The sequence below is a fragment of the Primulina eburnea genome, chromosome 3 (assembly GCF_022965805.1).
Source record: "Primulina eburnea isolate SZY01 chromosome 3, ASM2296580v1, whole genome shotgun sequence".
NCBI lineage: Eukaryota > Viridiplantae > Streptophyta > Magnoliopsida > Lamiales > Gesneriaceae > Primulina > Primulina eburnea.
The window spans coordinates 47914144-47927025 of NC_133103.1; the positions used below are offsets into that span (position 1 = coordinate 47914144).

At 35.9% G+C, this 12882-nt stretch overlaps 3 protein-coding genes across 3 annotated transcripts; 2 read left to right on the forward strand and 1 right to left on the reverse strand.

The window, feature by feature from the left end:
* Window positions 1-749: 749 nt before the first annotated feature.
* LOC140827739 (probably inactive leucine-rich repeat receptor-like protein kinase At3g28040) lies at window positions 750-4296 on the forward strand. Its single transcript, XM_073190545.1, has 2 exons — window positions 750-2573; window positions 2674-4296. Exons 1-2 carry the CDS (start codon window positions 1036-1038, stop codon window positions 4163-4165), a joined length of 3030 nt encoding a protein of 1009 aa, XP_073046646.1. The 5' UTR covers window positions 750-1035; the 3' UTR covers window positions 4166-4296.
* A 1432-nt stretch (window positions 4297-5728) lies between these two features.
* Window positions 5729-6299, forward strand: LOC140827414 (uncharacterized; the record flags this gene model as incomplete). Its single annotated transcript, XM_073190078.1, has 1 exon — window positions 5729-6299. A coding segment is annotated over one exon (510 nt), but the record flags the coding sequence as incomplete, so codon positions are not given.
* Window positions 6300-7192: 893 nt separating this feature from the next.
* LOC140827740 (eukaryotic translation initiation factor 3 subunit H) lies at window positions 7193-12036 on the reverse strand. Its single transcript, XM_073190546.1, has 12 exons — window positions 11906-12036; window positions 11739-11818; window positions 11508-11624; window positions 11268-11371; window positions 10410-10476; window positions 9325-9458; window positions 9160-9208; window positions 8377-8448; window positions 8192-8293; window positions 8053-8120; window positions 7783-7935; window positions 7193-7498 (listed from the first exon to the last, which is right to left on the reverse strand). The coding sequence occupies exons 1-12, from the start codon at window positions 11913-11915 to the stop codon at window positions 7441-7443; spliced, it is 1014 nt and encodes a 337-aa protein (XP_073046647.1). The 5' UTR covers window positions 11916-12036; the 3' UTR covers window positions 7193-7440.
* Between the last annotated feature and the right edge of the window lie 846 nt (window positions 12037-12882).

Below are 12882 nucleotides of genomic sequence, written 5' to 3' on the forward strand. Positions count from 1 at the left end.
ATTATTTGATTATTTGAAATAGATTTGATTTAAAGAAATGATTTCTGGAGTATAAATAACATTCATATCGGATTTGTTATTATTTGCATAATATATCTAGATAAATAAGTTTGTAACATTTTTTTATTATAATTTTTTAATAATTCACATCAAGTTACTTTTAGAAAGTTCCAATAATTTGTAAAAAAAAAAAAAAAAATCATGGCCTAATTAGTAATTGGACAAGAAAATTTAATTCAACTCAAAAAAATCTTATATTCTTGAGTAAGTATCTTGTGAATCGGTATCACGAATCTATCTTCGTGAAATGAGTCATCCATATTTAAAGTGAAAAATAATATTTTTAATGAATTGGATCAGATTGGATATTCGTCTCACAAAATTGACTCATGAAATCGTATCACGAAAGTTTTGTATGTAGTCTAACACCCGAATGGAACCACCAAAGCTGGAAGGGGAAAAAAAGAACATGGAAATAAAGATGGTACAAGTATGTGAAGAAAAATACAATGACGACAAAATACTCATGTTTAATAAAGTAATAAAATGTTTTACGACTGCATCATATTGAATTTAAATTTATACATAATAAAAAATAGTAATTTTATGTTAATTTTTCTTGCAAGAATTATAAAAATGTTGTTAATTTTTTAAACTTTATTTTAAAAACAGCTATTAAATTAATTGTTGAACCATTTTGGAAGATGGAATATGACAAACAGTAACCTCACAAAACTGCCAAAACATTCTGCATAGATTCCAATTTTCCATGACTTCATCAAAAGATAAATGAATCCGTTTTCACGTACACTACAACCACAAAATACTTCCCACACTCTCACGTTAGCACACTTTCACAGCCATTTCTGTGCAGAATCCAACGATCCCACCTCAAGATCTAGCCATTTCCACTGAAAAAAGAAAGAAAAGAAAAGAAAGAAAAGAAAAAATTCTTCTGTTTCTTGACCAGATTCTTCCCTGTTTTGGGATGGATAATTAGCCATTCTTCCTTTCTTTCAAGATTTGGTTATCAAAATGAAGTCTTTTGCGGTGTTGATGTTAGCTACATTCCTGTCAGCAGCATTTCTAAGAGGGTGTTTCAGTGAAGAAACTCTGCAACTCAACGACGATGTTTTAGGCCTTATAGTGTTCAAATCAGCTCTTCAAGATCCTTGGAGAAACCTGGAATCATGGAATGAAGATGAAAACTCCCCCTGTGGATGGAAATTCGTGAAATGCAACTCCAAAACAGGCCGTGTCACGGAGATTTCACTCGATGGGCTGGATTTGTCGGGGAAGTTTGGTAGGGGCCTGGAGAAGTTGCTTTCCTTGAAGGTACTTTCTTTATCCAATAACAAGATTTCGGGTGGTATAAATCCAGAGTTGGCTCTTGTTACAAGTCTTGAGAGGCTGAATCTCAGCAACAATAATCTTTCAGGCAAAATCCCTTCGTTTCTTGATAACATGAGTTCGATTCAGTTCATTGATCTGTCACAGAATTATTTATCAGGGTCTGTTTCTGATAGCATGTTTGAAAACTGTTCCACTCTTCGGTTTTTGTCTTTAGCTCGAAATTTTCTTGAAGGACAAATTCCAGGCTCTGTTGCTAAATGTGCTGTTCTGAATCACCTTAACTTGTCAAACAATCGTTTTTCTGGAAACCCGAGATTTTCCGAGGGAATTTGGTCGCTAACAAGGCTTCGAACGTTGGATCTTTCAAACAATGCTTTATCCGGTTCAGTACCGGTTGGTATCGCTGTTCTACATAACATGAAACATGTGTTTTTAAACGGAAATCAGTTTTCAGGATCCTTGCCAGCTGATATTGGCCTGTGCCCACATCTAAATACATTGGACTTTAGCCGTAATCTCTTCGCAGAAATGATTCCAGAGAGTTTTCAAAGGCTAACAGCTCTTAGTTATTTGAATTTATCCAATAACTTGCTTACAGGAGATTTCCCTCAATGGATCAGTAAACTGAGCAACCTGGAATACATTGATTTTTCAAGAAATGGTTTAATGGGATCTCTACCAATGTCAATGGGAGACCTGAAATCTTTAAAGTTTCTGAGTCTCTCTGAGAACAAATTGAGTGGAACCATTCCAGAGTCCATGGGAGATTACTCAAGCTTAACAGTAATCAGGTTGAGAAGAAATGGCTTCAATGGAAGTATTCCCAAGGGGTTATTTGGTATGAACTTAGATGAAATGGATCTTTCACGAAATGATCTTACGGGTTCGATTCCTTCTGCTTCGAGTAAAATCTTTGAGTCCCTTCAGATATTGGATCTCTCAGATAATAGTCTCACTGGAGAAATTCCAGCAGAAATTGGCCTTTCTGCCAAGCTAGGATACTTGAATCTATCTTGGAACCATTTGGAATCGAGAATGCCTCCAGAGCTCGGGTATTTTCAGAATTTGTCCGTGTTGGATCTTAGAAACAATGGCTTAATTGGAGCGGTTCCGGGTGATATATGTGATTCTGTCAGCTTGGCAATCCTACAGCTTGATGGAAATTCATTGACAGGTCCAATTCCTGAAGACATAGGCAACTGCACTTCACTCTACTTGCTGTGAGCTTTAGAAGTTTTGGTGTTTATATCATAACGCAAGATTTTAACTTTGTCTTTTTAATTTTTTCGATATGTGATGTGATCATAAATTGTATTGCAGGAGCTTGTCCCATAACAATTTGAGTGGTCCAATTCCCAGAACAATGTCGATGTTAAACAAGCTCAAGATTCTGAAGTTGGAGTTCAACGAATTGACTGGAGAAATACCTCAAGATCTTGGAAAGCTTGAAAATCTCTTGATTGCTAATGTATCCTACAATCGGCTTGTGGGTCGACTGCCTTCTGGAGGCATTTTTCCAACGTTAGATGTTAGCGCGATCCAGGGTAATTTGGGTATTTGCTCACCTTTATTGAACGGGCCATGTAAGCTTAATGTCCCTAAGCCTTTGGTTCTTGATCCATATGCTTATGGCAATCTAGGAGGGGATCGAGACAAAACTGATAGCCTACACCCGAGTAGTACCAATTCCACAAACTTTAGGCATCACAGGTTCCTTAGTGTTTCATCTTTGGTGGCAATATCGGCTGCAGCTTTGATTGCTGTCGGGGTAATGGTGATAAGCTTGTTGAATGCTTCGGCTCGGAGGAAGATTTCTTACATAGAGAATGCTTTAGAAAGCATGTGTTCAAGCTCCACAAGATCGGCTAACTTGGCAACTGGAAAACTCGTTCTTTTCGACTCAAAATCGACTCCTGATTGGCTGAGTACTAGTATTGAACTGATACTAAACAAGGCCACTGAAATTGGTGATGGGGTATTTGGTACGGTGTACAGGGCTTCATTGGGGAGTGAAGGAACAGTAGTGGCAATCAAGAAACTGGTGACAGGCAATACTCTTCAGTATCAAGAAGAATTCGACAGAGAAGTAAGAATTCTTGGAAAAGCGAGACATCCGAATCTGATTTCATTGAAAGGATATTACTGGACTCCACATTTGCAGCTTCTTGTATCAGATTATGCAGCTGAAGGAAGCTTGCAGGGCAAATTACACAAGCAGACGTCGTCTTTTGTCCCACTTCTATGGCCTCACCGGTTCAAGATAGTGCTAGGAACAGCGAAGGGACTCGCCTATTTGCACCATTCGTTCCGTCCCCCCATCATCCACTACAACATAAAACCTGGCAACATTCTCCTAGACGAGGATCTGAACCCAAAAATTTCCGATTTCGGACTTGCAAGGCTTCTAACTAAGCTCGATAAGCATGTTGTGAGCAACCGGTTTCAGAGTGCACCTGGATATGTGGCCCCAGAATTAGCATGCCAGAGCTTAAGGGTCAACGAAAAATGCGACGTATATGGCTTCGGTGTGCTGATTCTTGAGCTGGTGACAGGTAGGAGGCCGGTCGAGTACGGAGAAGATAACGTCGTGATATTGAGTGATCATGTTAGAGTTTTGCTAGAACAAGGAAACGTGTTGGATTGTGTGGATCCGGGCATGGGAGAGTATCCCGAAGAGGAGGTTCTTCCGGTACTTAAACTGGCCTTGGTGTGCACTTCCCAAATACCTTCAAGCAGGCCTTCAATGGCAGAAGTGGTGCAAATACTGCAAGTCATACAGACCCCAGTAGCACACAGAATTGAAGCTTTCTGAGACTCTATGAAGCCAACATGAACATATTTATCTGTTGTGTTTTTGCTTAATTTTATTTGGTAGAAATTGTATCGACACTAGCTTTTTATTTGCAATTCTAGATTTCATTCTTGCAAATTTTGTTACTTTCACATAAATTAGTGTTAATCTTCAATAGTACTTGCAGAGTTGCATGGCTTAGAAAGCTGCTCATATCTTAGCTAAAACATCTGTTTTTATGTCTGATCTTGTGGGATGGGTTTGTCCCATCTCCTACACTTCTTTCTAATGTAATTGCTCTTGATTTGAATAAATAACATCTCCATTTTCCCAAAAAAAACAAAAAAACAAGCCGGATGTATGTATAGATCTTCCATTCGGGAAGAAATCCGCCGGAGTATAGTTACAAACAATAAGACAACCTCCAGGGCTATTTCATATTCGTAAATTAGTCATAAATATTTATGAATCAGTTAAACAGTATTATGAATCAAAAGTTTAGGCACTGAATATTTTTAAATGTTATTTTAGGCTACATGCTAATATTACCATTAGGATTGTAAACGAATTAAGCTGAATGTGAAAAAAATTCAACGCTCGAATTAGACATATTTGATATCGATTTGAAGCTAGAATGGTATTTTTTTAAAAAAAAAAATTAAAAATTGAATTTGACTCGAATTAGAGTTCGAGTTCAGCTCTATTTGAACTATTGCTAAAAAATAAACACTTGAAAGCCTCGAATATATATATACGTAATTATATTATATTAATAAAATATTATAGCTTGCAAATGTTTACAAATTGTCGAACAAAATAATTTGGACTTGAGTGTAAAATGTATCAAGAAATAAAGTGTGTATTATATATATATAAGAAAATAAAAATAATATACTAGTAATATTCTTTTTAATTAAAAAAATTGTGAAACTGTTTTTGAAAAATACAAAAACTCTTGCAAGAGGGTTTAATGGTCAATTTTGTTATACAGATTTTCTTCCTCGGTTTTCTACGAAATTTTTTATTTTTTATGTCAAAATATTATTTTTTATTGTAAATATTGACAAAATAAACTCGTCAATAAAATTCGTTTGACCGTCTTACAAGACACTCCATTTTAAAAAAATCAAAGGTAAAAATTTGTGTGAGACCATTTAACGGGTCGCATTTTGTTAGATTGATAACTTATTTGGGTCATCCATGAAAAATTATTAATTTTTATACTAAAATTATTACTTTTTTATTGTGAATATTGATAGTGTTGACTCGTCTCATAGATAAAGATTCGCAAGATCGTATATTCATGGTCAAAACAAACAAAGCCAAAATGATTTTTTTTTTTAAATCAAGAAAAAGGGAACTATGGGCACTTTCTGCCAAAATACGCACAACATATCGAAATGGATCCATCGCAGGGTTGATGAGATGCTAGCATTAGGGTAGTACCCTAATGCTAGATCCAAGGACCCAAAATTAATTTGACTATGTGGGGTCTACATAAATTTATGGACCCCACATGTCCAAATCAATTTTGAGCCCTTGGATCTAGCATTAGGGTAGTACCCTAATGCTAGCATGAAATAATCCCCATCGCAGATCACACTACGCCCCTTCACGCCCGACGATGCCGACGACTTGCTGTCATGGGCTGGCGATGATCGAGTAACAAGAAACTTAACTTGGGACACTCTGACATCAAAAGAAGAGGCCATAACTTTCATCCAACAAGTGTGTATCCCCCACCCTTGGCGTCGATGCATATGCATCGACAACCGCTCGATCGGGTTCGTGTCGGTGTGGCCGGGATCACAGGACCAGAGGTGTCGAGGGGACATCGGATATGCCATAGGATTCAAGTATTGGGGACAAGGGATCGCAACGATTGCTGTGAAGATGGCCATTCCACAGGTGTGGAAGGACTTTCCTGAGATAGTAAGGCTGCAGGCTGTTGTAAAAGTCGAGAACAAGGCTTCACAAAGAGTGTTGGAAAAAGCTGGATTCACAAAGGAAGGTTTGTTGAGGAAGTATATGTATTTTAAAGGGAACATTCTAGACTTGTTTTTGTTTAGCATTCTGTCCACTGAAGTGTGTTAATTGTCAAGAAACTGGGATGTGTAAGATTTTAATGTTTAATATAATATTGTTAATTTGGCTCTGGAAATTTTCCAAGATTTGAATGTAACAATGAAGGTAGAAGAAGTAGTGAAGGGATTCCTTGAACCAATCCATATCTCGATCTAAATCAAACTTTTACATCTAAACGCAACCTAAAAAAGATTCTCTCTTTAAGCTATAGAAGTGTTGAGACTGGACGTGTTCCAAGCTCAATGATGCATTATATAGCATGTGGAATTAGATTATTCCATGGGGGATCACAACAAGTTTGGATTTTCACAACAGTGACAAACTAGTTTGGTAAAAACTTGCGTGAGACGATCTCACGGGTCGTGTTTTGTGAGACGGATCTCTTATTTGGGTCATCTATGAACAAGTATTATTTTTTGTGCTAAGAATATTACTTTTTATTGTTAATATCGATAGAGTTGACTCATCTCACAGATAAAGATTCTTGATACATCTCACAAAAGATCTAATCAACTAATTCTCAAAAGTCATTTTCGTCCGAGCCCGCTCTTGGCATCCAAAGGACTTGAGAGAGTTAATTCCGCAAGTGGGCAATTAAACCACTCGGGCCTTTGTGGAGTCATCTGATATTCCGATCACTGTCATTAGCTTTTTAAATTATTGCGACCCCCTACCAAATTACCAAAATATTGCAACCAAAAGGCAAAAAAATCATGTAGCAAAAACAAATTACCAAAATATCGCAACCAAAAGGAAAAAATATCATGTGGAATAAAACAGCTTTTCTCGTGTTCTTTACATTCCCATAGACCGGAAGAAGAAAAGTAAAAAAGACGATTTTTAAAATTTTAAAAAAAAGAAAGCCAAACTATTGTTGCTTTTTAAAAAAGGTTGAAATTCTACCGGCCGTCGTCGAGTTTTTCTATATCTGTATATTGTCGGGAACTAACTACGATTTTGATCTTGCAGTCTATGCAACTCCAGACCCTCGAATTGAGTATATAAAAATCACATGCGAAGTTCTGAATCAAAAGATTGTTTAAATTAAATACAAAATCTACTCTTCAAAATTCACTGATTCTCATCGCGGAACTGTAATTGTTTGACACTAAAATAAGCCAAAATGGCTCACATACAAAAACGAATACTGCGAGAACCCATCAATGGCCATAGCCAGTCTTCCTTCACTTCTGCTGCGGGCTGGCCTTGCCTTAGTTCTCGTGAAGAGCCTTCGTCAGATACAGTCGACTGAAGCTTTGTCCGGCCACCCTGCATTCAAATCAACCATTAAACAGAACCTCAGAAATAGCAATTCAAGAATATCTTACTCTTGTTGAAAATGGAATAAATTCGAAGGTTGCAAAGGTTCAAAGCTAGAAAGAACTGGCATAAATTCAAAACGTGTTGCAGAAAACAAAATATCCAGAACATGTGCTTAGCAGGCATACACAACAAAGAAATGGTGAAGATAGCAGCTGCTCACAAATACAAAAGAAAATGATAGGTCACAGGTAGAACAGAGAACAAGCTGCTTTAATATGTGGACAACATACCCATTGATTTGGTTGCAATAGTTGGCAATTTGATTTGTTATGAGAAAACTATCCAATCTTGATGGCTCAGGAATAGGCTTAAAGATGGGGTTTGAAGGATCCTCTTCAGGTAATGGCTCTTCCCCAGCATTTTTTCGAGACATGTTTTCAGCCCTGCGGGACAAGACAGCAATGAAGCAAAATAGTATAAGTTTCATCAGCAAGTAAAGAATAAAGAAGAAATCTGCACCATGCGAAACTTGAGACAGCTAGTAATTTGCAAAAAATTACCTTCTTTTTTGAAGCCACGCTTGCTGTTGGGCTTGTTGACGAGAGAGATTGCGATAATAATATTGAAACTGAGAAACAAAAGATTGCATTGTGTCACCAGAAAATTCGTAGTATTCTAACGGGAAAGAAAAGGACAGACCTTTTGTTGTTCCATGGACAAATCATCCATGCACTCGATCAGAAACTCGACATTTCTCTCTAAAAGAGGATTGGTTGACAATTGAAACCTTTCATAGTCACACTACCACAAAGTAACAAATCAATTAAACTCGCTCCCCAAATCAATAAGAAGGAACTTTCGATAAAATTATGATTGATCATTACTCGCGTGACAGGAGTATCAGCTTCCAGTTCGGTCATAAAAGCATTGATGAGAGCAGAATTTGAAACCTTAATCTGACAAGTAAAAAAATTCAATCAAATCTTCAGTAAGTCGTATCTTGCAAACAGTCAAGAACTTATGAGAACTCAAAGAATGTATTTTTTGCATTTTTACCAAATATTCTAATATTTTGCCAGTTTCAAAATGACACTACAATGAATTGGATATACAACTGTGATATCCAGCTGCTCAATTTGTGTCAGTGTGTTATGTATCATCCAGGAGTTAAATCAAACAAATGCCAGTAACAAAACCCATTGTATGCTCATTAAGGCAGACCATTGAACCTCATAAAGGAAATTCTACCAAACAACCCAGTTAGAGTGTATTAATTATGTAAGTCGATATCTAAAATTTCATTTTCAACTATTCAAATAACTAAAACTTTTATAGCCTCAATTCACCTCGAAGAAAATAAAAATGCACTCTAAGTATCCAGTTATTTCAAAATTTATTAATAAATTCATCATTTATTACTTCATAATAAATGCCATGAGTTTTTCATCAACGTTTAAAAATTATTTCAAAGAACAAGCGTAAATTACAATATATGTTAGTCTGTGAATATGTAACTATATATTTCATCTGAAGCATGGAAGGATGCATTATAAAATACAAGGCCAGCAGCAAGACAATGAAAAAATAATTATGTAGCAATATAGCTCTTCAACGCTAAAGTTATTAAATGGGAAACTGTGCAATAGAATAGCCGAGTATCAGCTTACAGGGATCTCCTCAAAGATATCCACCCATGAAAGATTCTTCTCCCTCAACCTGGGGAACAAAAGTTTATTACAGGAAAAATTTTGCAAGCCTGCATAATTATGCTAGTTCAAGATTCAAGACTAGCAAAAATTTTTAAAAAAGAAACAAATTAATGCAGATCATACTTCTCTCCTGTAAAGTTATTACTGCGATACAGCTCCATGAATGAATCAGAAAGCTTTAAGGCCTTCAGTGCCAGGACACCTTGGTTAGATCTTGATGGATCATAAATAATACAGACACATCTCCTTATGTTATCCTGTAACAACAAAACATTATCATGATAACTAACTTCCATTAAATCAACACGAGCAGAATTACTATGTTTAATCACAGAACAAAGATGAAAACATCTCAGATCCAATGAACACTAATCTGAGAAAATAAACTCAATCAGGCCCAGGGGATAATACCTTTAACAAGAAGAAGACACTCCCCTCTCCTTGCCCCGTAAATGCTAGCCCAAAAACTGATTAATGAAAGTGAATATCCTTTAACCAATTCTAGTGTTGTTTATATTGCTTTTTCCCGCTTTCAACATTTTGCCCCTAGTACAAGTAATTCTAGGCCCAACACATTCGAGCCCATAACAATACTCTCCTCTAAAGTTTGAATTATTTGGGCCCAGCCTACTTAAACCCTGACAAAGTATGTTTTTCTACAAAATGACTCATCATGGGTTGTTCAGAACTTATGATGAGGCTTTGAGCCAACTTGCAGGTCCCACGATGTACCATATGTACTAGTTATTGTATACAGCAGAAAACAACAAAAATGCATACAAAAACAAGCAAGACAGCATAAGAATGATCAAGCTTCAATTTCAATGACAGATGCCCAATTACCAATCATCTAGACCCACGTACGAAATGAAATAGGTCAGATATTCTTTCGAAAAACCTCGAGTAATCAATGTTTGTATAAACCACCACATATATCATAAGCAAAAATTTTGAATTTAAAATGCCATTGAAGCCTCTGTATATGTTTTAAAATGTGTTGTACTCGCAAACAATACATGATCCTTCTACTTTTCCAAATTAAGATAACAGAATTCTCATTACGATGAAAATAACAAGGAGAAAAAATATTTCCAGGAGCAAGAACTGAAGTTACCAACATAGCAGCCACAATCCTCATAACCTCTTGTTACATTCGTCACAAACTAGCACAAAGCAAGAGATAACATCAGGGAAAACAGATCGTTTACCTGGTAATTCATAAAGGTCTCTATTAATTCCAAGGTCTGATAAGAGCCAAACAAAGTTGATTGATACCTGTAAAGAGTCGTACAAAATCAGTATCGACAAAGCAGTCAGCACAAATCATACGATAAGATAAGTATTCCAAATTTGCTAATAGACCAGCTGCCTTAATATATTTATAAAAAATTTATGAGTGAAAACCAAATATTTTACTTCATACCTTTGAAGCATAAAAATATGATTGGTTATGGTTGCATATGCCAAGGCCATGAACCATAATTACATAATAATATCGACAAAAAATGCGAGATTTAGTAAAATTAATCCGCACTACCGACAAAAGTCAAATTAATGATTAAGTTAAAAAAGAGTTGGAAGTTTTAATATATTTGAGTACACTATGCAGCAAGTAAAAAAAACTGATTATATTTTCAGTTGACAGTCTTTTAAACTAAAATTGATTATGAATAACTTGTTAAACATGCATTTTATGTTTATGAGTTAAAACTTGAATGAGAGCTCCATGAATGTTAATTATTTGCCTCTTAAATTCATTCTTGAATTAAAATACTTTAATTTTATAGTTGGGATCATGATGATAAAAGATATAATTCTAAGATTGGTAAATTAAGTCAGGAAACAATTTGTGGCTTGCACATTTAAGTAGCTTCTACACTTGACATGATGGTATTTTTAAACATGCATAGAGTAATAACAAAAACTTCTACGGGTTTCATTCTGCATACAAACCAAACACACGATCCACCAAACATATCACTCACATTTACGGTCAAATTTTCTTGTTCTTTTTGTCCTGAAATCTGAAAATTATTATTTAAGCGGTGGGGAGAAGATTCACTCACCATCCAACGGTGTTATTGTCAACATTAACTTCTCTAAGGCACCTCATCATCTCAAGCTGATAAGTAGCACCCTCAGCTTCAATCTCCTCATCTTCCTCCCGGATCTATAACAATATATTTGAAAGACGATAATAATTACAATTACAAGAATAAAATTGCCCAACAATGCACCATACTTTGTCCAATAATATCGAATTTCAGGTATGTTAACGGGAAGGAAATGCCATGGAATTCGCATACCGGAAATGGAAAGCAATTAGTGACTTCAAGGACACTACCAACATCCAACCCCAGAAGCTGCCCAGTTACCAAAGCAGGCGAGAACTCCTTGCAGTGCTTTACTATCTTCAGAATAGCCTGTGTCGAATTCATAAACGAATTGTGTAAAAATTGATTACTTAATGCATACACAAAAGAATCAGCAAAATATCCAAACAAAACTAATTAATCAACAATCCATAATAAGCATACCAATCCTTCGATCTGGACGACTCTGAGTGGTGGCGTCGCCTCCTCCGTCGCTGCAACTTGCAAAAATGACCGCGCAGCATCTGCAATCAATTAAAACCACGACAAATTCACACTCTCGCGTCACCACATGGCAATCGAGAAAAAAAATTAAGGGAAAAGGTACGCACTGTTTGCCATGATTGATTCAGAGCGAAATTATTCGAATAGTACGAATCGAAACGGGTACTATCGCCGTCGAAGATAAACCCTAGCCTTCAGATTCGTTAAAGTTGGAACCGTTGCAATTCGCAGGGGTCGATTATATTTATACCTGCTTCCTGTACATGAGCAAGGAAACTACCAAATTTACCCCGAATTAACGGGTCGGGCTGGCAAACAAAAATTGCACGGCCCATGAAATACTGGATCCAGAAAGAGGCCCAATTACAGTTGGCTATATACTGATTATAGTGGCAAAAGTAGAGATGTAAACGAACCAAACCGTTTGTGAACTATTCGAAACTCGATTCGATAAAAGCTCGTTTGAGCTCGTTTAATGAGCTCGTTAAGATAAACAAACTAAACTCAAGCTTTACAGTATTCGGCTCGTTAGCTCATGAACATGTTCGTTGGTAAGTTCATGAGTAATCTTTTAGATGAAAAAATAATAATTTTGATATTTGATTTATTGATTTTGCATATTATTTATGAAATATATAGAAAAATATATTAAATTTAAAAATAATTTTTCTTTAAATATATAATTTACTTTTTAATTAATTTAATGAAAATATAAATGTATAATTCTTATTTATTAAGTTTGTTTAGGCTCGATAAATGCTTGAATAAGCTCGTGAGCTATGCATATATTCGTTAAATAAAGCTCGAGCTCGGCTCGATTATAAACGAACCAAGCTCAAACATTCAAAAGTTCGACTCGACTTGACTCGATTACATCCCTAGGCAAAAGAGCTCCAAATATGTATTTTTCGATTTAAAAAATTTGTGGTACTGTATTACTTTTAATTTATTTATTTTATCCTAAAAGTTTCACCTAATTCATCCATAAGTTATTTAATAATAGTAAAAACTTGCGTGAGACAGTCTCACAGGTCGTATTTTGTGAGACGGATCTCTTATTTTGGTCATCCAAGAAAAAGTATTA